At 36.7% G+C, this 27,067-nt stretch overlaps 1 protein-coding gene across 8 annotated transcripts in view; it reads right to left on the bottom strand.

The window, feature by feature from the left end:
* Positions 1 to 27,067, bottom strand: part of HORMAD2 (HORMA domain containing 2) — a 91,164-nt gene that overhangs the window by 27,869 nt on the left and 36,228 nt on the right. For 3 of the 8 annotated variants that reach the window (XM_012464983.2, XM_012464985.2, XM_021666176.2), the window contains 3 exons: positions 20,273 to 20,340; positions 17,540 to 17,697; positions 17,104 to 17,354 (listed from right to left, as the gene is read on the bottom strand). In XM_012464983.2, the coding sequence (XP_012320406.2) occupies positions 17,104 to 17,354; positions 17,540 to 17,697; positions 20,273 to 20,340 (477 nt within the window). Of the gene's footprint in view, positions 1 to 8,964; positions 9,064 to 13,910; positions 17,355 to 17,539; positions 17,698 to 20,272; positions 20,341 to 27,067 lie in introns of those variants that run through there. The other 5 variants (XM_012464982.2, XM_012464984.2, XR_010339349.1 and 2 more) reach the window with 4 other exon arrangements.

Here is a 27,067-nt window from a genome sequence, read left to right as displayed (position 1 = left end):
GTTAAAATTCATTTAAATTTAAATTCTAGTAACCATGTGGTTAGTGGGTACCATTTTGGGCAGTGCAGGTAAACAGCATAAAGTTTGGAATTGAATTAGAAATAAGTAAAGAGAAAACTGAGCCAATGAAAAACAATTATTAGTTTTAAGGAAAACAAAAACTTGTACAAGAAAGGAAAAGCAATCGTGGCTTACTACATGACTCAGCTCTGTATAAAATTATGTAGTTATAATAATATAAGCATCAGTTATTGACATAACCCAAATTATATTATACACTGGAAGGTTGTTAGGTGGCTTGTTTTATTTATTCCTTCATATAGCAAAATAACAAATATTTTCTCTGAGTCAATTATTTTGTCTAATATATTTTTAAAGAATATATAGTACTTCATTTTACTGTTCTTCCAAAATCTATTGAACCAATACTTTACTGAGGGACATTTAGGTTGTTTCCAATTTGAGATGATTATCAATAGGACTTTGCTGATTCACACTATGGATCACTGCTTTTTACAATTCAACTGTAATAAGGCAAAATTTACATGCAATAGAATGTACAAAATGCACCTATTTTAGATGTTTTTCTTTGCATTTTGATAAATGTATATATCCTTGTAACCACCACCACAATCAAGATATAAAACATCTCATCACCCTAAAAAGTTCTGCTATGCCTCTTTGCACTAAATCCCACCCCCACACCAGGCAAACACTTATTTGTTTCCTCTTATTATAAACTTAGTTTGCTTCCTTCAGAATTTCATGTAAATAAAATTATACGGTATTTAGTCTTCTGCGTCTAAATTTTTCTTTTTTTTCCCCATTCTTTTCACAGGTGTTGATGTGTCTGAATTTTTTCTGAATTTTAAATATTCATTAACAGTTTTGTATGTATCAGTTGTTTGTTCTTTTTTATTGCTAGTAATAATTCACTGTACAAAGATACCACAATTTGCTGATCCTTTGACGTACTGATGGATATGAGGATTGATTCCAGTTTGGTACTATTATGAATAAAGCTGCTATGAACATTCATGTACAGGTCTTTTTGTGACTGTACGTCTTTATTTCCCTTGGGTAATACCTAGAAGTGAAAATGTCTGCATCATATAGTAAGCATATTTTTTTAGAAATCTGATAAAATATTTTCCAATGCACTTGTATCACTTTACACACCCACCAACAATGTATGAGAATTCCAAAAGTTTTACATCCTTGATGACACTTGGTAATGTCAATACTTTTAATTTTAGTTATTCTAGTGATGTAAACTAGTATTTCATTTTGGTTTTAATTTGCATTTCTCTGATGACTAAGAATATAGAGAATCTTTCTCATGAGCTAATTTGGCCCTTCCTCCCTTCCCCCTTCCTTCCTTCCTCCTTCTTTCCTTCCTTTTTTCTTTTCTCTTCTCTTTTATTCTTTTCTTTCTTTCTTTCTTTGAAACAGGGTCTCACTCTGTCATCCAGGCTGCCTGGAGTACAGTGGCACAATCAAGGCTCACAGTAGCCCCGACCTTCTGGGCTCAAGCGATCTTCTTGCCTCAGCTTCCTCAATAGCTGGGACCACAGGCAAGCACCACCATACCCATCTAATTTTTAAATTTTGTGTAGAGACAGAGTCTCACCATGTTGCCTAAGCTGGTCTTGAACTACTGGGCTCAAGCAGTTCTCCCACCTGGGCCTCCCAAAGTGCTGGCATTACAGGTGTGAGCCACCGTGCCCAGCCCATTAATATATATTTTCTTGTGATGTGTCTTCAAATTCTTGACATTTTAAAAAATGGAGTTGTTTGTCTATTATTATGCTGCAGATGTTTTTTAAATATAGTCTGAATACAAGTTATTTGTTAGATATAGTTATTAAGAATATTTTTTTCCCAGTTTTTGGCTTGCCTTTTCATTTTCTTAATAATGTCTTTGGGAGAGAAGTTTTTCTTATTTTGATAAAGTCCAGCTTATCAGTATTTTTTTCTTTTATGGTTAGTACTTTTAGGGTACTGCCTAAGAAGTTTTTCCTGAAAGTTTTATCCCATGTTTCCTTCCAGAAGTTTTATAATTTTAGCTCTTATATGTAGGTCTTTAATCTATTTGTAGTCAATCTTGTGTACAATGTGAGGTAAGGATTGAGGTTCATTTTTTTTTCCATATGGAAAAAAATAGTACTACTAGTTAAAAAAAACTATTTTACCTTGGTACTTTTATGCAAAATTAATTGACTATATATGTGTGGATCTAATTCTGAACTCTGCATTCTGTTCCACTGATCTGTCTATCCTTAGCACAATGTCACCTTATCTTGTTTGCTGTACTTTTATAGTCTTGAAATCTGATAAAGTTCTCTAATTTTGTTCTTTTTCAAAAATTTTATGACTTTTCTAGGCTCTTTCCATTCCCAATTAAATTTTAGAATCAACTTGTCAATTCCTACAAAAAAAAAGGCTGTAAAGTTTTTAGTGGGATTGCATTGAATGTATAGATCAATTTGGGGAAAATTAACATCTTAATTGAGTCTTCCAATCCATGAATATGGTACATATCTGCATTTATTCAGGTCTTCTTTAATTTCTCTCAGCAAAATGAACATTTTCTCCTTTCTTACCTTAAATGAACTAAATTTTATATAAGTTATATAAAATAAAATGCATATGGTATATTGTTTGACCTAAAACTTAAACAAATGTAGCATATTTGCCAATAACAGCACAAAGGAGGTAAGTAGGAGAACAGCCGTTTGGGCAAGGAAATAGCTATAGATGATAAAGCAGCAATTATAGCAATAATTGTTGAGCTCGTATCATTAATAGATGTAATATGCATAAAAATAATACCAAAAAAGGGAGAAAATAGACTACATAAGGATAATATTGCCCTGTCTCACTGGAATTAAGCCAGTATAAACCTGAAACTGAGTCTGATAACTTAGAATATGCATGATAAACCCTAGTGTAACTACTAAAGAAATTCAAAAAAATAGTGAAAAATTATTAAAGAAATTAAAATGCTTCATTCACTCGGTGCAAAGGAAAACAAGTCAAGGAGGAATAGAGGTACAATAAAAAGACATGAAACACAACCTTGCTGAAATCGCAATTTGAAAAAAAAAAAAAGGCTGGGCACGGCAGCTCACACCCATAATCCCTGCACTTTGGGAGGCCAAGGCAGACAGATCACGTGAGGTTAGGAGTTTGAGAACAACGTGGCCAACATGGTGAAACCCTGTCTCCTAAAAATACAAAAAAATTAGCCAGACATGGTGGTTTGTGCCTGTAGTCCCAGCTACTTGGGAAACTGAAGCAAGAGAATTGCTTAAACCCAGGGTGAGGGGCGGAGGTTGGCAGTGAGCCAAGATTGCATCACTGCACTCCAGCCTGGGTGACAGAGTAAGACTTCTTTTCTATTAAAAAAAAAAAAAAATCACACCTGCTTGTGAAAGAAAGAAAAAAATAATAAAATAAATAAATAAAAATAATTTTTAAAACTATCCACAAAAAGAAAAGCCCAGTAACAGACAGCTGCACCACTAAACTCTACCAAACATTTAAAAAAGAATCAATACCAACTCTTCACAAACTCTTCCAAAAAGTAGATGAGTGAAAGAAAACTTTTCAACTTTTTTTTTTTTTATGACAGAGTCTCACTCTGCTGCCCAGGCTGGAGTGCAATGACATAATCTCAGCTCACCGCAACCTCCGCTTCCCAGGCTCAAGCAATTCTCGTGCCTTAGCTTCCCAAGTAGCAGAGTCTCACTCTGCTGCCCAGGCTGGAGTGCAATGGCATAATCTCAGCTCACCGCAACCTCCGCTTCCCAGGCTCAAGCAATTCTCATGCCTTAGCCTCCCAAGTAGCTGGGATTACAGGTGTGTACCACCACACTGGGCTAATTCAACTCATTTTATGAAGCCAGTGTTACCTTGATACCAAAACCAAAGGCAACACAAGAAAACTACAGATCAATATCTCTTACACATTAGACACAAAAATCCTCAACAAAATATTAGCAAAACATCTAGCAATATAAACAAACACACAGACACACACAGTGATAAAGAGGGATCTATCTCAGGAATGTAAGCTTGGCTTAATCTCTAAAAATCAATTAATGTAAGCTTGGCTTAATATCTGAAAATCAATCAATGTAATAAGAATAAAGTGCAAAAATCACATGATCATTTCAAGAGCTGCAGAAAAAGCATTTGACAAAACCCAATACCCTTCCATGATTTAAAAAACACTCAGCAGACTAAGAAGGGAACTTCTTCAACATAACAAAGGGCACCTGAAACAAAGACCCATACCTAATGGTGAAAAATTAGATGCTTCTCCTCTAAGAATAGGAAAAAGACAAGGATGTCTCTTCACTTCTTCTATTCAACATTGTAATGGAGGTTCTAGCCAGGGCAATTAGATAAGAAAAGGAAATAAAAGTCATCCAGATCAGAAAGGAAGAAGTGAAACTATAGCTATTTGCAGATGACATGCTTTTGTATATAGAAAATCCTCAGGAATCCTCTAAAAAAACTATTAGAACTCTTTAATGAGTTCAGCAACATATCAGTCAGGGTTCTCCAGAGAAACAGAACTAGTAGGAAGAATACACACACACACACACACACACACACACACACACACACATTCATAGATACTGCTGTTTTTTTAAGTCTTATCTCACTTTTCTTCTGTCAAGGATTCCATTCCCGCATGCCTGTTGTCTAATGTCTGAAAACAGTTGCTTCATATATTTTACCCAGTTTTCTAGTTGTTGACAGCAAGAGGGTAACTCTTACATTATTCTTTCATGAGTGAAAGTGGAATCTGGTCATTCTAATATAGGGTTTTTACCTCTCTTCTGAGATTTTATACACTATCCCCTACATGGGTGAATATATGATTTAACAAATTGAGTATGAGTTTTGGAGCCAGAGAGACCGAGATTGAAATATTGATTTTGATGCTCTCTAGTTGGGCAATCTTGAACATGCTACTTAATGTCTTTGAACTTCTGTTTCTTCAGCTATAAAATATCATGCAAAGTTGTTGGGATTAATTAGGGTCACATATATACAGAGCCTTTTGTGGGCACTTAATAAGTGGTGGTTATTATTATTATATAATAAATAGCTATTTGTTTGTTTCACTTCCTCTAATCAATTTTAAATCAGGGATTTGGCCTATTTATCTTTGTGTACACTACCCTCCTATGATGACTCAAGCATAGTAGGCCTCAATATAAATTTATTGACTGAATAAATGCTGATAACCTACTGTTGATTAGAATATAGTAAAACCTTTTTTTTTTTTTTTGATGACAGAGCCTTGCTCTGTCACCCAGGCTGGAGTGCAATGGTGTGATCTCAGCTCACTGCAACTTCCACCTCCTGGGTTCAAGTGATTCCCCTCCCTCAGTCTCCCAAGTAGCTGGGATTAAAAGCACCCACCACAATGCGTGGTTAATTTTTTGTATTTTTGGTAGAGACAGGGTTTCACTATGTTGGCCAGGCTGGTTTTGAACTCCTGACCTCAGATGATCTGCCTGCCTTGGCCTCCCAAAATGCAGGGATTACAGGCTTGAGCCACCATACCCAGCCCCAGTAGAACATTCTTTTAAACCTTCTTCACAAGGAGCTTCATGTAGCCTTGTTTAAATGTCAAAATGATACCCTTAGTGATAACGTTTGTTCTAACTTTGGTTATCAAAGCAGAAAGAGCCCTCAATTGCGCAGAAAAAAGCACACCTAGGTAATGGCTCATAAAGTATATAGTCATCCCTCTGTATCCATGAGGAATTGGTTCCAGGGCACACATACTCCACACCCACAGGCATGAAATCTATGGATGCTCAAGTCCCTTATATAAAATGGCACGGTATTTGCATATCATATGTACATCATCCCATATACATTAAATTAGCTCTAGGTTATTTATAATGCCCTATACAACATAAATGCTACATAAATAGTTATACTGTATTGCTTAGAGACTAATGCGGGACAAGAAAAAAAGCCTGTAGATGTTCAGTACAGACCCGACCATCCTTTTTTTTTTAAACCCACAGTTGGCTGAATCTACTAATGCAGAACCCACAGATACAAAGCGCCAATTGTGTTTCTAACTTTACCGTTGTTAGAAGGACAATGGTCTTCTAAAGTCTTAACTCTCAATTTTGAGATCCTAATATAAATGCTAAAAGAATTACTCCCCTTATGATGCCTAGATTTTTTTACAAGCATAATCTCATCTGTGTACCAACAGACAATTTAGCATCAAATAGAAAACTTTAAAACACATACTGGTATTAGAAAAATCAGCCAACTGAATATAGTCATAGGAAATTGGGTATCATTATCATTATACTTTTTTCCAATGTGCAATTGAATAAAATCTCAATAAAGTCACTATGAAAAACATTTGAATTTAAATGAAATCTAATATTTCATTGATTTTGGTGTAATGATAATATTGTATTATTATGGGCATCTCTTTTTTAACCAAATGGAATGTTCTTACTCTTTTGTAAACAAAATTTAATTATTTTAATGCTAGGACTTATTAATTGTAACATCCAAAGCATTTCTAAGATTAGTCACTATACCTGACTTTTTTTCTGCTATAATACATATCAATATATGTTTTTAATGTAAGTGAAACATATACAGATAACCAGTGTGGCTCTTCCAACTCACAAAAGGAAGAAAATAATTGTCTGATATGTTATAGAATGATTCATACAAAAAAAGAAATGACTTATAAGACTGATGGGAAAGCCAACCAACTTTCATTTCTCTTTGCACAGTTAACAGAGGATAACAATTACATTCTAGACTGCAAAACAGAAAAATTAATTGAAAAGAATTTTCTGTTTGACAAAAGGAAACTTAATGAAAAGGACTACAGTCTCGTGACGAAGACAGAATGATGTGTGTGGTTTTTTTGAGACGAGTCTCACTCTGTTACCCAGGCTGGAATGCAGTGGCGCAATCTCAGCTCATTGCAACCTTCCTTCCTTAGGAAGGAAGACCTGACCAGGCATGGTGGCTCTCGCCTGTAATCCCTAGGTTCAAGTGATTTTCGTGCCCTAGACTTCTGAGTAGCTGGGATTACAGGCACACACCACCATGTCCAGCTAATTTTTGTGTTTTTAGTAGAGACAGGGTTTCACAATGTGGGCCAGGCTGGTCTCGAACTCCTGACTTCAAGTGATCTGCCCACCTCAGCCTCCTAAAGTGCTGGGATTACAGGCATGAGCCACTGTACCCGGCCTGATGTGTGGTTTTTAAGGCTGGATATTTTCTGTAAATAATGTGCCTCTTCCAGTGCTTCCAATAATCAATCCCACTTCCAAGAATCTGAGATATTCTTGCCAACACTAGGTTATATCAAAGAAGGCATATATGCTTCAGGAGATATGATGCTATGAAAATCATCAGATTATACCTCAAAAAATACAAAACTTCAGAGCTTAGTGGGAGAAAATAGGTTCTGAATGAAAAGGCTCTTGTTTTAATCTACTATTTGGAATACAAAGCAATTCTAAGGAATTCAGAAAAATATCTTTCTAGTCCATACTTAAATGTTACCATTTACCTTGGAAACAATGTACTCTACATTCTAATTTCTTAAGAATAAATCATTTGCACTTTAATTGTGATGGCACAAAAGAGTGAGAAATAAGCTTCATGGAGGAAAAAATATGTAGTTTACATCAGGTAAACTACATATTGTTATAATTTGTGGATTCTTTGGTGGAATTCATCGAAAAGAAAAAAGCTATCATAATTTTGGTCAGGCATGGTGCTCACGCCTGTAATGCCACCATTTTGGGAGGTCAAGGTGGGGCGATCACAAGGTCAGGAGGAGTTCAAGACCAGCCTGGCCGACATAGTGAAACCCTGTCTCTAATAAAAAAACAAAACAAAACAAAAAAATTAGCTGGGCATGGTAGCAGGTGCCTGTAGTCCCAGCTACTTTGGAGGCTGAAGCAGGATAATTGCCTGAACCCAGGAGGTTGCCTGGGCAACACAGCGAGACTCTTGTTTGAAAAGCAAAACAAAACATTACTTTAAATTGAAATAAGATGCAGAAATCCAGGCAAAATGCAAACCATTTTTATTACACTTAGAAAATAGTGAAATGGAGTGCATATGTTTGGAATATGCTTAAAAAGCAAACCATTCATTGTAATTAAATCAAATGATAGATGATTGAATAAATTTTAAAAATACTTGTGGCTCTTATAAGAAAACGGTATTCTTTGCCTTCAGCTGATTCTCAAAAAAACATCATTTGTATGAATTATTTATGCTTCATTGAAATTAATATGTTACAGATGAAAAAAATACTATTCTGGATCAAGATTTCTAGTTGCAAAAGAAAGGCCTAGAAGAAAAGCTGTAGAGAGTGTCTAGTGACTGTATTTGGAGGTATAAAGACACATAAGTATTTCAGAAAATTAGAAAATTATAGTAGACCCCTGCCTAAAAATATGGTTAAAATATTAATTTTCAAAGAACTATAATGACCTAATAAACTGGAACAATTAGTCTCCAAAACAGACCTGCCCAACATTAGCCCTCCATCCTTTTATTGCTGTCTCTGTAAGTAATTACTAGAGATTTTTAAGGGGACTGGGTTAACTATCTCTACTGAAAAGAAATACTTTTCCCTCAGCATTTAAACTTGGCATATATTGAAGTAAGATTCTACAACAAATTACAGAACATATGTTGATTAGCACCATATAGGTTAGTTCTTTGAGGAAGCCTGTCTAAGAGTCTTTAGAGGAAGTTGTCTTCAGTGTGCATGTCCACTGCTATCTGTCCAGTTGACTATGACAGGGAGAAAACAAACCAACTTCCCAGATTTATTTGAGGTACCTTTGTGTTTGTGTAGCCTTACTAGCTACACCTTAGGCCCAAAACACCCCTTTTAGGAAGGAAGACCTGACCAGGCATGGTGGCTCTTACCTGTAATCCTAGTCCTTAGTGACGTGGAGGTGGGAGAGGGTGGGTTGCTTGAGCTCAGGAGATGGAGATCAGCCTGGGCAACGTGGTGAAACCCTGTCTCTATAAAACACATAAAAATTAGCCAGACATGGTGGCGCACACCTCGGGAGGCTGAGGTGGGAGAACGGCTTGATCCCAGGAGTCAGAGGTTACATAGAGCCAAGATCGCACCCCTGCACTCCAGCCTGGGTGACAGAATGAGACCCTGACTCCAAAAAGAGAAAAGAAAAGAATAAAGACCTGTCCTGAAAGTGTTGGGGTGGGGGCAGATTAATTGATAAGGACACATTTACACATTTAGGCATTTTGGACAGGGTTTTTCAAGCAGTTTTACAGAACCCTGTATTGTCCTGAGATTCCCTGGACAATTTCATGTTCTATTTTTCAAGTGGAGTTAGGTTTTTAGAGTTCTTATAATTTAAGAATTCTTAAGTTTCAAGCATGTGTGCTTTTATCAATTCTGAATCCATTGATAAATTATAATCTCACTTTCACATTACTCCTTGGATCTTAAGAATCACACCAGAAAGTGAAAAATACAATTATTGAATAACTTCAACTATTAGTAGAAACCCTGTTATATTTGCCTTTCTGAGACTTAAATAAGAAATAACCTGAAAAAGAAAATTGTATTAAAATCTTTTTATTTTTAACAGTCTCACAAGATGATTGTGTTAAATTCCTTCTTTACTATAGATCATCGGTAGAAAAGCAGTTTAAGTTGTTTGATCAAGATTTTATAAACTTTCTATTTTAATTTTAAATAAAATTTAAATTATAAATTATTTTTAAAGTTTTAAAAAATCTTTGCATTAGAGGTTACCAAGAGTAAAGAAATTTCAGCAAAGCCATGTAGGATACAGGAAAGATGTGGAACATTCAGTATTGTAATTCTAAGTCATAGAGACAGAATTTCTGCTGCTACCATACTGGACTTTCCAACTTGCCTAGAATGTCCTCTGCCTTGATCCCTGCCAATCGAAATATGATTCATCCACAAAATCACCAAATCAAGCTAGGCATGGTGGCACATGCCTATAATCTCAGCTACTTGGAAGGCTGAAGTGGAAGGATTTCTTGAGCCCAGGAGTTCAAGACCAGCCTGGGCAACATAGTGAGACTGCATCTCAAAAAAAAAAAAAAAAGAAAAAAAAAGATCACCAACTTAATGAAACTTTCCCACACAGTGCCAGTTTATCCTTTTTTCTGTAACCCTAGTACTCTGGAGTTCAACTGCCTGGGTTTGAATTCTGTCTCTGTTACGTATTCACTATGTATGGAGTCTCAGGCTAATTTCTCTGGCTCAGTTTCCTCATTTGTAAAATGAGGGTAACAATAGTATCTACTTTTTAAAATAGCTAGGAAGATTGAAAGTGATAATATATGTAAAACTCTGAGAACAGTGCTCGAAATTGTTAATATTATTTCTATCATTCATACACTGTCTAGTAGTATCTTTTTATTACATGATGTAGGTGTTATCTCTTCAGCCACAATTCTAAAGGGCACAGGCTATATCTCATATGTCTTTGTTTTCCTCACAGTGCTTAGCAGGGCATTATTCCCAGAGAATCCTAGCATGAAAGATATCTCAGAGATCAATCTAGTTCAATCTTCCCCCTAAATCATGATTTTACTTTTGCAACACCCTAGAGATAATCATCTACTCTCTCTTGAACACGTGCATAACTGCACTTGAGCACATCTTGTGACACTGGAGCTCACACCTTCACAAGGCAACCAGGTTTAAGTAGTTATCATTGTTAGAAAATCAACCCTGAGGAGGTGGAGAACCTGGCAGCTTCTGGAAAATGATTTGGTACTACTCATTTGAGAGCCATACAAATGTTTAAGCTCTGTAAATTTCACTCTTGATACTATATTCATAGAAAAAATTTTTAAATGCTTTCACATGTACAAAGGTATTTATTACAACACTTTATAATAGCAAAATCAGGAATTAGCCTAAATGTTTCAAAATAGGGAAATGGTAGTATGCCTAAAAAAAACAAGAAATCATTAAAATTAAAAATATAAAGATTAAGGTGGATCATATAATGTTAAGTATAATGTTAAAATCAATAATGTTAAGTATAAAAATAAATTTACAATAAAAAGAAAGACAAAAAAATTCACATATACCATGATTAAAACCATATACAAATATATAAATCAATGAAAAAATACTGGAGAGGATGGGACATATAAAAATAAAAACACTATTGATAGGATGGTGGGACAGCAGAAGATTTTCATTGCTTTTTAGATTAATGTTATAATAATATTGCTTTAAAATTTTTAAAGATAAAATTTTTCCTTCTATTGAGCCAAAATCAACATAAGTTTCATCTACTGGTTCTTGTTCTGCCCTTTGCAATTACACTAAATAAATCAACTTAAAATATTTGAAATATTTGAGTGCCTCATTCTCTGACACTCTGGAAGACTGACTGGAGAGACAATAATGACATCAAGGAGACCTAGTTAGAAGAGTCAGCTATCATTCACCAAGAAAGCAATGATGACAGCCTGAATCAGCACAGTGGTAACAGTGCCAGATTTGATAAATACATCAGAGGCAAAGCACATGGGAATGGTGTACCAAAAGAATGTAGGAAGTGAGGAGAAAATAGGAGTTGAACCCGTTCCTGGTCAGATTGGTTAGAAAAGTGATGGTGCAATACAAGATAAGGAACCTAGGATGAGGAAGTGCATGTCTGGTCAGGAGTTAAAATTCCATTTGAAGATGCTGAATCTAAGGTACCTGTAGGATATGCATGTCTATACATTTATGGAAAGTTCAATTTGGAGTCAGAAAGACAAACCAAACCAGAGAAATAGAAAAAGACAAAGATGGGCCAGGCATGGTGGCTCACGCCTATAATCCCAGCACTTTAGGAGGCCAAGGCCAGCAAATGGCTTGAGCTCAGGAGTTCGAGACCAGCCTGGGCAACATGGTGAAATCCTGTCTCTACAAAAAGTACAAAAATTGGCCAGGTGTGGTGGCACCCATTTATAGTCACAGCTACTTGGGAGGCTGAGGTGGGAGGATTACTTGTAAATGAAATGGAAAACCAAAAAAAAAAAAACCAATAGAACCAAAAGATGACTTTTTGAAAAGACTAATAAAAAATGTTAATTTTTGGCAAACATAAGAAAAATATATGACACACAAATGAACAGCACCAGATATGAAAAAAGGTAAATAACTACAGAAATAGAAGATGTTTTAAAAATTATGAGACTTCCACTAATAATTTCATACCAAAATATATGAATACCTGAAGGTAGAGGAGAGAAAGGCCAGGTATTCATATTTTTTGGTATGAAGTTATTCATGGAGGTTTTTATAATTTAAAAAATCTGTCTTCTGTTTCTGTAATTATTTCCCTTTTTAAGAGAAAAACATAAAGTACATCTCTATAAATTTTGAAGTAGATAAAAATGTCTCGAGCAGTAGCAAAGACTTCTGAATACAGCCAAAAAGACTGATAAATTAGAATATATTAAAATTAAGAACTGTTCACAAAACACTTCATTAAGAAGGAAATTCATAAAGTTGAAGAAGATATTCACAATGCATGTATCCAACAAAGTACTTATATGCAGAATATATTTGCAGAGCTCCTGCAAATCAGTAAGAATGAAAGACAATCCAAGAGGAAAAAAAAAAGGCAAGGGAGGGGCAAACAATTTGAACAGATATTTCACAAAAGAAGATATTCAACTTGGCCAGTAAACATATAAAAAGGTGCTCCTCTTCATTAGTCACCAGGGAAATGCAAATTAAAACCACAATGACATACCACTGCACACCTACCAAAACGGCTAAAATTTTAAAAATGGAAAATGCCAAAGATTAGTGAGAAAGTAAAGCAACCACAACTCATACATTGCCGATGGGAGTGTAAATTGGCACAACTACTTTGGAAACTATTTTGCTCTACCTATTAAAACTAAATATACATATACTTTGACCAGGCAATTCTACTCCTAGTAGTTCTATTCCCACTGAAATGTGTAGTTATTTCACTAAAAAACATGTTCCAGAATATTCAAAGTATATTTATCCATTGTAGACAAAAATAGAATGTGTACACCAACAATAGAATGAATAAATTGTCAGCATGGTCTACAACAACATGTAAAACTACTCTATGATTCAATGTCTATACAATAAATAGGAGAAACTAATCCATGCAAATAGAAGTCAGGATAGCAATAGTCTTGTTGAGTAGAATAGTGACTGTAAAGTAAAACTGGGGGTTTCTCGGGGTCCAATAGAATTCTGTTTCTTTATGTGAGCGCTTCTTTCACATGTTTATTCAGTAGGGCTGCGACAAAGACAAAGCAAGCAAGATGTCCAGCGGGCAAAATTTAAGAAGGCCTTTACTCTTGGCACCTGAGATCTTCCTTTAAACATGCTCCCTAGGCACCTTGCTTGTATCACCCTCATCTCAGCTCTAGTATTCAGCCTGTGAATATTTATTGAGCTGTATAATTATTATACATATATTTAACTGTATGTTTATTATACTCAAATTTAAAAATGTTAAGGAGGTCTGGTCTATTTCATTCCATAAACAAAAATAAACTTTAAGTGGATTAAAAACCTAAATGTAAAAAGAAAAACTTTAAAACTTTTAGAATAAAATATGAGAATATTATTAATGACTTCAGATAGAGAATTCCTTAAGGATCTCCAAATGCACATATTAAAGGAAAAGGTTAGACTATATTAAAATTTAAAACTTATGTTTATCAAAAGACCTCTTAAAGAAAGTAAAAAGATGAGCCACAAACATGAAAAAAAAAATTGCAACATAAATGAGTGAAAAAGAATTATTACTGAGCACATATTTTTTAAACCACTGAGGAAAAGATAAATAACCCAATAGACAAATGTATGAAAGACATGAACAGCTATTTAATATGAGAAAAATAGGATGGCCAAAGAAAAGATACACAAACACATAAATAATCAGGAAAATTCAAATTAACATCATGAGGCATTACCATTTCATATCTAGCAGATTGGCAGAAAACATAAACTCTGACAATAAGTGTTGGCAAGAATGTAGGGCTCACTCTTCCACTGTTGGTAGTGGGTAAGTTGGTAAGATCACTTTGGAAAACAGTTTTGCGTTACATAATAAAGTTGAAAATACACAAGCCTAGAACTATTTCATACATTCCCAAGAGACCTCTTTGACAGGGGTATGGTAGGTATGCACATGAATGTTTATAACAATGAAAAAGAATGTCTATCAGGTGTCTATCAAGAGTAGAATACTCTACAGCAGTGAAAATGAAAGAACAACAACCACACACAATGGCTAAATCTCAATTTTGAGGTTCAAGCAAAAGAAGAAAATCATAGAAGAATACCCAGAATATGATTACTTTGATATAAAAATTTTAAATGAGTAGATGTACTCATCCATGGCAAAACTATAAAGAAGAGCAAGGGAAAGGTTATCATGAAGATCAGGAGAGTCGTTACCTTGGGGGTGTGCAATGAGGAAGGGGTACGTGGTGGTTTCTAAGGTAGTAGCAATGTTCTACATCTTGGCCTAAATGGAGGATATATGGAGGTTCTCATTATTCTTTAAACTGTACATATAATTTTTATGCACTCTACTATATGCATGGTATATCTCAAAATGAAATTTTTAAAGAAATAAAGGTTCTACATATGTATACACACGTATGAATGTGTGTGTGTGTGTGTGTGTGTGTGTGTGTGTGTGTGTTCCATATATTCCATGAAGAAAAAAAAGGAATCCTTAGTGGTAAAGTGACAGTGACCACTTCACTAGACTTACTAAATTCTCCCATATGTTTGGCTGGCTGAGAGAGGAACTTCAATCAACTGAGTTTACCACAAAGTCCAGATCCTTGTACACATAATTTCAACTAAAAGTTTGCTTGGAAAGGATTATCACATTCCTGAATTTAATCTATCCATTGAACTATGCATTCTTTGGCTGTCCTGCTTTCATTTGGTAAAAAAAGAAAGAAATTCTTAATTAAAAGATAAAAATCTAACCAGGTTTGAAGTAATCCTAGCACTTTGAGAGGCCAAGGCAGGAGGATCACTCAAGCCCAGGAGTTCAAGATCAGCCTGGGCAACAGAGGGAGACCCTATCTCTACAAAAAAATTAAAAAATTAGCTCAGTGTGGTGGCATACAAATATGGTCACAGCTACTCTGGAGGCTGAGGTGAAAGGATCACTTGGGCTTAAAAGGTCAAGGCTACAGAGAGCTGTGATTGACTACTACACTCCAGCACGTTAGCCTGGACAACAGAGCAAGACTCTGTCTCAAAAAAATAAAATACAAATAAAAACCTAGCTGAGGCCCAGCGTGGTGGCTCATACCTATAATCCCAGTACTTTGGGAGGCCAAAGTGGAGGATTGCTTGAGCCCAGGAGTTTGAAACCAGCCCTGGCAACATAGTGAGTGAGACCCTTGTCTCTACAAAAAATTTAAAAATAAAAAATTAGCTGGATGTGGTGGCATGTGCCTATAGTCCTAGCTACTCGAGAGGCTGAGGTAGGAGGACTGCTTGATAAGTTGAGGCACCAGTGAGCCACGGTTGTGCCACTGTACTTCAGCCTGGGCAACAGAACGAGACCCTGTCTCAAAAACAACAGCAACAACAACAAAAAATAATTGCTGAAACATTCTTTTCTTAGCCTTCATTTTTTACCCTTTCTATGTTAGTTATATCTTCCTTGAGTAAAATTGGAAGAGGAAAATTGCACCAAAATTCAAAGACATTTTTATGTCTAACATCGAGAAAGCACTAAAAATGAAAAGCAATCTGTTGCTTGTTTGGTTATATTATTTATATTAATTGAATTAAAACTAGAACAACTAGAACGTCTTTTCAATGTATTAAACATAATACAGAGTTAAAGAACTAGAAGGAACCTTCAGAAGTTACCTAGTACAGTCATCTATCTTTGAGTAAGACTCGAATTATCCTAAGCAAACAAGTTATCATTCTAATCTTAAAATACCTCCTGAAAAGATCTTATAGCATCCCTTCCTACTAAAATTTTTTCCGTCTAACTCAGAACTCTTTTAGCACAATGTTGGCATACAGTTAACATTATTATCTAGACAACAGCCAGTTAAGGGTGTGGAGTTACACAGGGCATAACGGGACCCTAGAAAGAATCTAACTCTAAGTCTTTATTGGTAGAAAAGGGAGGATAAAGAGCTCAGAGACCTGACAGTTTGGATCCACTGGCTCCAACCCCACCAACCACCTGACTATCCCCAGCGATTCAGCCCCAAAGCTTGTCTCCCTCTACATAACCAGAAGTTGATTATTATTTGTTTTCACTCTGACTTGGGTTTATCCATAAAATTTATCTTCCCCAACTTCTCCCATCCAATTATTCCAATATTAAGAACTGATTTATACTTCCAATGAGTATGAATAAATACCAAGAATATTTTTCAATCCTAAAAATGTCATTTATAAATGTAGAAAACCTCAATTTTTCTAAATTTATATCTTTAATAAAATAAATATATTAGAAAATCTTTTTTCTTCTAGTTACAATTTCTTCTAATAAAGTATATTTCCTTTTAGAAGATTAAACTGTTTTAGATTAAAAACTATTTGACGTTAGAGGCTAGTCTTGTTTCTTTTCTTTTTTTTGCAGAGGGAGGGGATGGAGTCTTGCTCTGTTGCCAGGCTGGAGTGCAGTGGCATGATCTCGGCTCATTGCAACCTCTGCCTCCTGGGTTCAAGTGATTCCCCTGACTCAGCCTACCAAGTAGCTAGGACTACAAGTGTATCCCACCGTGCCCAGTTAATTTTTTTTTTTTTTTTTTTTTTTTTTGTATTTTAGTAGAGAGGGGGTTTCACCATGTTGGCCATGATGGTCTTGATCTCCTGACCTCATGATCCATCTGCCTCAGCCTTCCAAAGTGCTGGGATTACAGGCGTGAGCCACTGTGCCCAGCCCTGTTTCAGTTTTTATAGCTGGCACACTCCATGTGTAGACATGCCCTGGGTAGAAACTGAAAAATATCAATTGTGTTTAACTGACACAATAGAAAATCACTAAAGCTTTGCCTTACATGGTCATTGCATTCTTCTTCCTCATCACAGTCTAGACCCTGATGGGTGATCTCAGTAGTGCTGTTCTCCTGAAACAGATTGTTCTCCAAATCTGTCACTTTGGTAGCCTCTGTTACGACTTTTACTTTCATGCTATGAAAGCCAGTGGAGACGAATCCCACCTGCAGGTTGATAGGCTCCTTGTCAAATAGCAGGAACTGTGAATCTACCCCTTCTTTAAAACCGGGGGGATGGTAATCATGTGGGGTCACTGCAAAATGAAAAAGGCAAAAAGCCATGAAAACTGAGTTTCAACAGAACAAGTTAGATTAATCTTTCATGTGTAGCAACAGACATCTCTTTCAGATGCTTGCAAAATCCTTCTACTTATATAAAATATTAGTTCAGCAATTACTTCAGCAAGAAGAAGGAATTAGCCTAAAGTTTTCTACCTACCTGCATTATAGTAGTGCAGTTTCATAGTAAGTACAGCATTATTAGGAAGTGGTTCAAGGTCCTGCATCAGTATATACAATTTACGAATCAGTAGAACACTGGCTTTCTTAATATCTTTATTGTTTGTTCCACTTTCAAAGCTTGTACTGCTGCTACAACTACATAGAACAAAAGTATACTTTTCAATCATATACAATATTGACAATCTATGCCAAAAGGAAGAAAACTTTTGACTATGTGATTAAATATAAATTAAACATTAGGACATTTTGAGACTTTTTTAGAATGCAAATTAGGGGAGGGATGGTACTTTTTGCAATGTATATACAAAGAATTTCTTAAGTAGCAAATTCCCTAAAAACATTTAAAATATGATCTTTTAAAAAAACTGATTAGTAAAAAATCATATACTACAATAGTAAGAACAATGAATTTGGAATTAGGTGACCTGGGATCTAATATCAGCTCTGCTGCTAACTAGCTGAATAAACTTGGTCAAGTCATTTAGGTCAATTAGCTCATTTGTGAGATAAGTGTAAAGACATTTCTATAACTCTCAAGCATAAAATCCATCACCAGCTCTGGGTCTTTCTACCATCTGATTATCTCTCAAAAGTATCCCTTCCTCACTCTTGTGTTGATTACTACAGTGGCTATTTTTCCTGTTTTCCTTCTTGTCCACACTGCAAAATATTCTCCGTATCACTGCTGAAATAATATTACTAATAGGAAAATCTGCTCATGTTACTTCTTACTTAAAATTCTTCTATTATATCCATCACCTTTCAATCAAACTCAGTGTGGTACACAATTCCTTTCACAACCCATCACATCGTCACCTCCATCCTCATCTGCAGCTACTACCCAGTTTCCTCTCACTTACAATATTTGCATATGCTGTTCACTTTGCTTGTACTGTGCTTTTCCACTTCTCTTCCTGATCATCCTAAATTAATCCTTTAATACCTAGCTCATGTGCCACCTCTTCAAGGAAGTCTTCTCTGACAATACCCTCATCTTATCCCCAGGATAACTGTTTGTCTTCTAGACTGTTAGTGACTCTACCTTTCATCTCCACAGTACAGAGTTTGGTGCCCAGCTATTCAATCAACATTTGTTGAATTAATGAATAAATGAACAATTTGGACTAAATTACCTTCTAATTCTAAACTTTGTTTATTTATCTCCTAAGTTTTCTTCCCCAGTTAGTCTCACATTTGAGTAGTTTCCAGGAAGGACCATGACTACAATATATTTATACAGTGCCATTAACAAAGTTAGCTCTTAATATGAAAAATAAACCTAAGTAATTAAACCGTTGGATTTTTCTCTAACTGATACTTGGAGGCAGTGTGAATTCATGAAGCAAACATTTATTAAGTGAATACATTAGCTCCTCTTCCAATTTTCAACAACTTAAAATTTTACCAACCAAGATTTAACCAATTCAAATGTAGATAACCAGAATGAAGGGCTATACGCATGTAGCTCATGGGATCCTACAGGATACATCAGTAAAATCATATTCAGAACTCCCATTTAAAGAAATGCCTATCTTTCTTCTCTAGGAAATCAATAATATGCATTACTTTCTCTCCTCCTTATTATGTGAAAGATCTGGCCATTTTTATTTTACTGCTTACCTCCTGGCATATGTGCCTTCAGAACAAAAGAGTTTAATCTGGCCATCAGTATATATTTGAGTTTTGGAGAATAAAAGGTAACTTTTTATGTGAGAAAGTATGTATGAAAAGTGCTGCTGTCTAAGCTGTAAAGTATTATACAATGTTAGCTAATAAAAGGTAATATTTTAATTCTCATTTTTGGAACTGATTTTCTCTTCACATCCTAGTGCTGTCTGTAGGTCTTACAAATGGAAGGATAATTAAGGGAGTGAATCTTAGAGAAAAGTCCTCAAGCTCATGGTAAATGATGAGCCAGAGCTAATAGTAGGGAAAATTGAAAATTAGGCCATGTCTCTCATCATTCCTTTCAAGGGCATCCATCCCCTTTACTTGGATTCCTCTATTATCCAGAGCTTTTCACCATCATCTGTACCTTCCATTATTATGCCATCTCATCAGCAATACTTAGCTCTCCATCCCTCCTGGCAGGTCTGAATCCAAAAGCTACTGGGAGAAAAATTAATGTTGCTCTTCCATGAAACATCTCCATCTGCACTGGGGACCTTCTGAAGCAAATGTCCTTGTGTTTCCTATTTAACCCATTAGTATACCTAAAACTTGGAGTTTTCAACGTAATAGGAAACTGCAGTGCTTTCTAATCTTTTCATACAAGGACAGATGGAAAATGATATTTACATGACATACTAGGTTGTGCATATAGGCAAGTAGTCCAGAGGTATTATCTACTCCAGGCACAGTCTGGCTATATTGAGCATGGAGAGGATCAGTATCTTGGCATAGCAGTTGAGAAACTTTGGATTAATGGGTAGACAGAGCCTTATGGAGTACTTCAATCAACAGCATATAGGCAGCTTATTAATATAATTTCTATCATTGTGCTGCCTGCCATTTTTTCTATTCCCACCAGCTTAATCCACAGATTTCAGGAATGTAAACAATTATTGCAGCCTCTTTTTATAATAGTGGTTTTCTGTAGGGTTCGTGGGGAAATTTGAAAAGAAGTATAAGGCCTTTCTCTGTCCTCAAGAAGCTTACATTTACCTCAATCCTATATATTTCTCATGTTCATTAAGCAGTTAGATTCTACCTGTCAAAATCCATAGTGGCTTCTTCTTTCGTGTATTTGAATTTGAACTGGTACATCTCAGTCACTTTCTACAAAAATCAAAGGAAATAAAGAAAAAATAACAATTTAGAAAAGAAATCCAGAATCTTACCTGATAATAAGGAACATTTTGACTGTGTACCTACTATACTTCCTATATCTCTGTTTCACAGCATCACATTATTCAAGAGAAACATTTCCAAATATAAAGACAATCTAGTTTTTCTCCTCCATGCTAAAAATAAATTAGATGAAAGATACTATTATTGCCATTTTAAAGCTGGAAAAATGAAATCACAGAGTCAAGTATCTAACCCAATTAGGTAAATGAACAGTAGAACCACTTGAGAAATCATTCATTCATGTAACAAATATTGTACTGAATGTCTACTTTGTGCCAGGCACTGGAGTCACAGTGGTGAACGAGACAGAAAAGGTCCCTGTTTTTCTGGAATATACAGACAATCCAGTAGGGGAAACAGTCAATAAATAAATAAACAAATGAAATAAGCTAATTCCGATAGTGTAAGTGCTGTGAACAAGAAGCAGATGCTGTGATTGAGAGGTACATGAAGGAGACAAGTGCTGCTTCGGTTTGCAAAGGCCAAGGAAGGCCTTGCTGAAGAGGCGAGGTTTGAGTTGAGCCTCAAGGGTCAGTTATGTGCAGATCTTGGGGGTGGATGCCTCAGGCAGAGGGAACAGCAATACAAAGGCTCTCAAGTGAAAAGGGATGCCTCTTCTAGGATCAGAGAGGAGGCCCAGTGGCTAGAAACCAGTGAGCAAGGGGGAGAATGCAGGAAATGAGGTTATAAAAGACTATGGGACCTTGTTGGCCATGGTAAGGGGTTTGGATTTCATTCTAAGTAAGCCAGAAGTCTACAGAAGGGTTTTAAGCAAGTGAGTGATGTGCATTTCTTAAACATCACCCTGGCTCCTTTAAAAGTGCAGAGGGCGGCCGGGCGCGGTGGCTCAAGCCTGTAATCCCAGCACTTTGGGAGGCCGAGGCGGGTGGATCACGAGGTCGAGAGATCGAGACCATCCTGGTCAACATTGTGAAACCCCGTCTCTATTAATACAAAAAAAAAAATTAGCTGGGCACGGTGGCGCGTGCCTATAATCCCAGCTACTCAGGAGGCTGAGGCAGGAGAATTGCCTGAACCCAGGAGGCGGAGGTTGCGGTGAGCCGAGATCGCGCCATTGCACTCCAGCCTGGGTAACAAGAGCGAGACTCCGTCTCAAAAAAAAAAAAAAAAAAAGTGCAGAGGGCAAGAAATAAAACCCATGAGAGCAATAAAGAGGCTACTGCAGTAATTCAGGGAAGACTACAGTGGCAACAGGAAAATTAGAAAAAATTAGAAAAGGAAAGCTGATCTCTGACATCAAGTCTTAGTCTTGTTTTTTCAGTCCTGCACTAAAAACTAGATACTACTGCTCTCTGCTCTCCTCATTGTTAAGAAAACTAGAAATAAAGAGGGACAAATTTTCTCATAAGAGAGATATTCTATTTAAAATAAAATGAATGTCTGACCAAGCACAATGGCTCACACCTGTAATCCCAGCACTTTGGGAGACCAAGGTGGGCGGATCACCTGAGATCAGGAGTTCAAGACCAGCCTGGCCAACCAACATGGCAAAACCCTGTCTCTACTAAAAATACAAAAATTAGCCAGGCATGGTGGTGCACGCCTGTAATCCCAGCTACTCCAGAGGCTGAGGCAGGAGATCACTTGAACCCAGGAGGTGTTGGTTTCAGTGAGACGAGATTGCTCCTCTGCACTCCAGCCTGGGTGACAGAGCGAGACTGCATCTCAAAAAATAGAATAGACTAGAATAAATAAATAAAAGTAAAAGTGAAATATATAAATAAATAAATAAATAAAATAAAATAAACATCTAGTAGTTGAAGCAAATGTTTAGCCCAGACATGTCATAGAGTATGTCCACAGAACTGGAGAAGTACTAATGACAGATACAGGGTATAAGCTTAAATCAGAACACAAAAAAATGTTCTTGGCCGGGCACAGTGGCTCACACCTGTAATCCCAGCACTTTGGGAGGCCGAGGCAGGCAGATCACCTGAGGCCAGAAGTTCAAAACCAGCCTGGCCAAAATGGTGAAACCCCCGTCTCTACTAAAAATACAAAAATTAGCCAGTTGTGGTGGTGCACGCCTATAGTCCCAGCTACTCAGGAGGCTGAGGCATGAGAATCAGTTGAGCCCAGAAAGTGTAGGTTGCAGTGAGCCAAGATCACATCACTGTACTTCAGCCCAGGCTACCAGAGAGACTGTCCCTCCGTGCCCCAAAAAAAGTCTTTTATTCATCTGGTTCAGTATTTGATCCTTGACAATGGGAAAATGAGGATGTTAGACTGATCAGAAAAAGTCTCAGTGTTTCTGTTACTTTAAGTCTCCCAGTTTTGCTGATCTTAAACCTTAACATGAAACTTAATTACAAGCGATAAGCTCCTGGGAAAAATGGCTCATGCTGCTTAAACTCTAAGGAGATTGATTTGTAATGGAGTTAATTTTAAAAGAGAAAAGCATTTTCCTAACAAGACAGTCTACTTGAGAAATCAAATCAAGTTCAGAAAACTGTTTTGTAAATACAGTAGGACAGACAGATGAGATTAGAGGTGCCTATAGCAACAGGTTCACTCCAGATAGGCTAGATGATCAGTCCTCTCTTAGCCAATGCTGGGTGTAATTGCTCTGCCAAGCAAACAATGCCCATTCTTCCTGCCTGCCCATGTTTCTCAATCAACTCTAGCTTTTTAATGCTCTGAGTGATCTTTTGTTTTTTAAAACTGTATCAAGAGGAGGTCGTTTTAGTAATTGATAATTTTATTTACACTTTATTATTTGATCCCTGAAGCAACTAATAAAAGAGTTATATTAATAACTGTTTTACAGAAGATGCTAATCCTTAATTAACTTTAGTCTAACTCTGGCTTATCTAGGAAGGTATATTTACAGCAGGCACTATTCCTTTTTTTGTTTTTTTGAGACGGAGTCTTGCTCTGTCACCCAGGCTGGGTCAATGGCACAATCTTGGCTCACTGTAACCTCTGTCTCCCTGGTTCAAGCGATTCTCCTGCCTCAACCTCCCGAGTAGCTGAAATTACAGGCACGTGCCACCACGCCTGGCTAATTTTTTGTGTTTTTAGTAGAGATAGGGTTTCACCGTGTTAGCCAGGATGGTCTCGATCTCCCGACCTCATGATCTGCCCGCCTCAGCCTCCCAAGTGCTGGGATTACAGGAGTGAGCCACTGCACCCAGCCCAGCAGGCACTATTCTTAACACCTCATATAACACTTTTCAGACTAATGTGTTGCCTAATAAAGATGAACCATTGAACTGCTCATCAGTGGTTTCTATGAATCATACTAAATCTAGTCACATAGGCCAAAGCAACAGAAACATATGCAGCCTTTCGTTTTCCTTCCATATTCCAACCCATTGGCAAGAATTTTTAGGTCTATCTCTAAAGCAAATCGCAAGTCCAGCTGATACTTGTTCTCTGCTCTGTAGCCAAAAGGAGTTTTTGAAAATACAAGTCAGACCATGTATTTCCTTTGCTTAAAATCCCCCATTAGCTTCTTACCACCCTTAAAATAAAATCCAAAAGTTATCTTGATCTGCAAGGCCCTACTCATTTGTCCTCTGCCTGCCTCTCTGACCTTATTTCTGGCCACTTTCCCTTTCACTCAGCTGAGCTCCAGGCTCATGGCACCTTTTCTATGCTCAAACACTCAGTATTCCTTCCTGCCTTAGGGCCTTTGCACAGCTATACTCTGGAACATGCTGTCTCCAGTTAATGATAAGAATAATATTCAGGCACTGCCCTAAATATTTTACATCAGTTCATTCTTGTGTAGCCAACACTCGGAGACATTATTATTCTCATTATTGATGAAGCTAGTAAGTGGTAGAACTGCAATTTGACTCCAGTGCCTGTGATGTTAACGATGGTGTTATTTGGCCTGTCACATGCCATTGCCCCTCACAGACTTGCATGGGCTGACTCCTCCTGGTTATTCATCTTAGCTCAGGGAGGCCTCCTAGGAAGTGCCTAATCTAACACAACCATCCAAACCCTCCTTCTTCATTCTCCACTTCAGCACTCTCTAGCACACCACCTGTTAAAAAATTTTCTTCATAGCACTATGTCTATGTGAAATTATTTGTACTAATTTTTATTTACTTATTTATTGTTTATCCTACCTCATAAGAATGTAGGCTTCTAGAGAGCAGAGATCTTGCCTATCCCATTCACTCCTGTATTTTTATACCTTGAACAGTGCTAGGCACATAAAAGGAACCCAATTAATATTTGCTGAATGAATAAATATTTGGGCAGGGTAGAATTCATGCTTACTTCAGATTTCATCCTATAAGGATTTTTTCTAAAATAAAGTATCTAAAAGTATATTGTGGCTAGAAACAGGAAAGACTTATAGTTAAGTTCATGAAGCAGTCTATTAAAAGTGAGTGTTGGCCAAGTGCAGTGGCTCACACCTGTAAACCCAGCATTTTGGGAGGCTGAGGCAGCAGGATCCTTTGAGACCAGCCTGGGCAACATAATCTATCTTTACGAAAGTTTTTTTAAAATAACTGGGCATCATGGTGAACAACTGCAGTCTCGCTTTCTTGGGAGGCTGAAGTAGGAGGATCGCTTGGGCCTAGAAGGTCAAGGCTGCCATGAGCCAAGATCGCACCACTGCACTCCAGCCTGGGCGAAGAAGGGAGAGCCTGTCTCTTAAAAAAAATAAAAAATAGGCCGGGCACAGTGGCTCACGCCTATAATCCCAGCACTTTGGGAGGCCGAGGCGGGTGGATCACGAGGTCAAGATATCGAGGCCATCCTGGTCAACAAGGTGAAACTCCGTCTCTACTAAAAATACAAAAATTAGCTGGGCATGGTGGCGCACGCCTGTAGTCCCAGCTACTCGGGAGGCTGAGGCAGGAGAATTGCTTAAACCCAGGAGACGGAGATTGCGGTGAGCCGAGATCGCGCCATTGCACTCCAGCCTGGGTAACAAGAGCGAAACTCCATCTCAAAAAAAAATAAAAATAAAAAAAATAAATAAAAAATAAAGAGTGTTGACCACCTTCAATGGTAAATAGGCACAAAGGAATAGATAATGAAACCATAAGATTTATGCCTTCACAATATTCATATATAATAATTATATATGGTCTTACATGCATTAAGCTGTGTAAATCTTTCTTATTTACATTTTGGTTTACATGTTTTACTAATACTTGCTTACTCATTTTGTAGTGTGTGCCTATAGAAAAGCTACACTATCACTCTTCACTACTTTAGTACTTAGTTTACTTAGCTACTTAGTTATTTTGTTGGTCATCTCTTTCATGAGATGGAACAACCAGAACAAAACTTCAAGCCTGGAAGCACCCCAACTTTGTGCAATGCTGAGAACTCTGTTGGCCTTCTGAACCAAGGAAACACACTTGTTTGATTTAAGCCAGAGGTTCTCAATTGTTGTACCATGACATACTCTTCATGGTACTACAATTTTAATCCACGTGTCTAGTGTATTTTTGCTTCAGGCATATATAAACATTGTTATTGTTTGTGCAATTTTGTTTAGGAAAGGTTATACTTCAAGGCATACAACTCAAGAAACATGGCATAATATGAGATAAATGCCAAAGACTATGTTTATGTTAGAAAGTTGTTTTGTGAGTACATAAGAGAATGAGATCAGGGAGGTAAATAGTTGTATCAGTGACTTGATGCTAAATAGCAACCATAAAACAATGTAACTTGTGGATGCTTTTTAGGCCCTATGAACATTGCTATACCAGAGTAGTAGTTACATTGTAATTATTACTGATTTGTTTGGGTTCTTTTGAGTGTTTTAGTATCACCCAACATACTACTGAAATTTTTAGTAATAAAAAGTATACTGTGAACACATAGAGGTTAGGGATCACTACCTACCTGTAAGAGGAACACTCTGTAAACATTCACAGTATTTTTTCCTGGGTCATAAATGATAGCTCAAAATTTACCACATAACAAGCTTTTGATTCCTAACTTCATTATTATATATGCCTGCATTTCTTCCCACTCTGTAATATTTTCTTGTAATTAAGCTCAATTTGCTTAGCATTTCACTACCCTAAAAAACCCTGGTTTCAAACTAGGAAGTTTTCATGCATAGGAAAACATGATAAATACTACACTAAGAAAATGACAAATTTAATAACTATTAGAAGGTTTTATTTTGGGAAACTTCCCTTCAGACTTAGGGTGTGCTGGGAAGCATTTTTAAATGAAACAAGAGGCAAAGATAATAAAAGATAGAACTAGTTTGGGCATTGAGGAATTGCTATGTACTGTATGCAACAGTTTTCTTACCCCTCGCTTAAACAGCTTAATATTCTTGCAAAGAAAGAATATTAAGAGCTAAAAATGCATAATTTAGTCTAAAATACCACCAGTTAGGCTAAATGTAGGCTTAGAGAAGGAAAATTGAAAGCAAAGAAAAAGTAAAGAAAGTAACATGTCATCTTGCAAAGAAAGAATATTAAGAGCGAAAAATGCATAATTTAGTCTAGATTGCCACCAGTTAGGTTAAATATGTAGGCTTAGAGAAGGAAAATTGAAAGCAAAGAAAAAGAAAGCTAGGAGAAAGACAAAGAATAAAGTGAGAAGAGAACGGAAGGTTTCTCCCTCCATTTCTGTGCCACAGCCACATTCCAAGTGGCCCAAGTAACTATCATGTGTCCAAGATTATGATATTCACTCT

Source organism: Aotus nancymaae, unplaced genomic scaffold, assembly GCF_030222135.1.
Source record: "Aotus nancymaae isolate 86718 unplaced genomic scaffold, 86718_ANA_hifiasm-v0.15.2.pri h1tg000076l, whole genome shotgun sequence".
NCBI lineage: Eukaryota > Metazoa > Chordata > Mammalia > Primates > Aotidae > Aotus > Aotus nancymaae.
The sequence above is the reverse complement of the archived record's forward strand: the minus strand, read 5'-3'. Positions and strand labels throughout refer to the sequence as shown.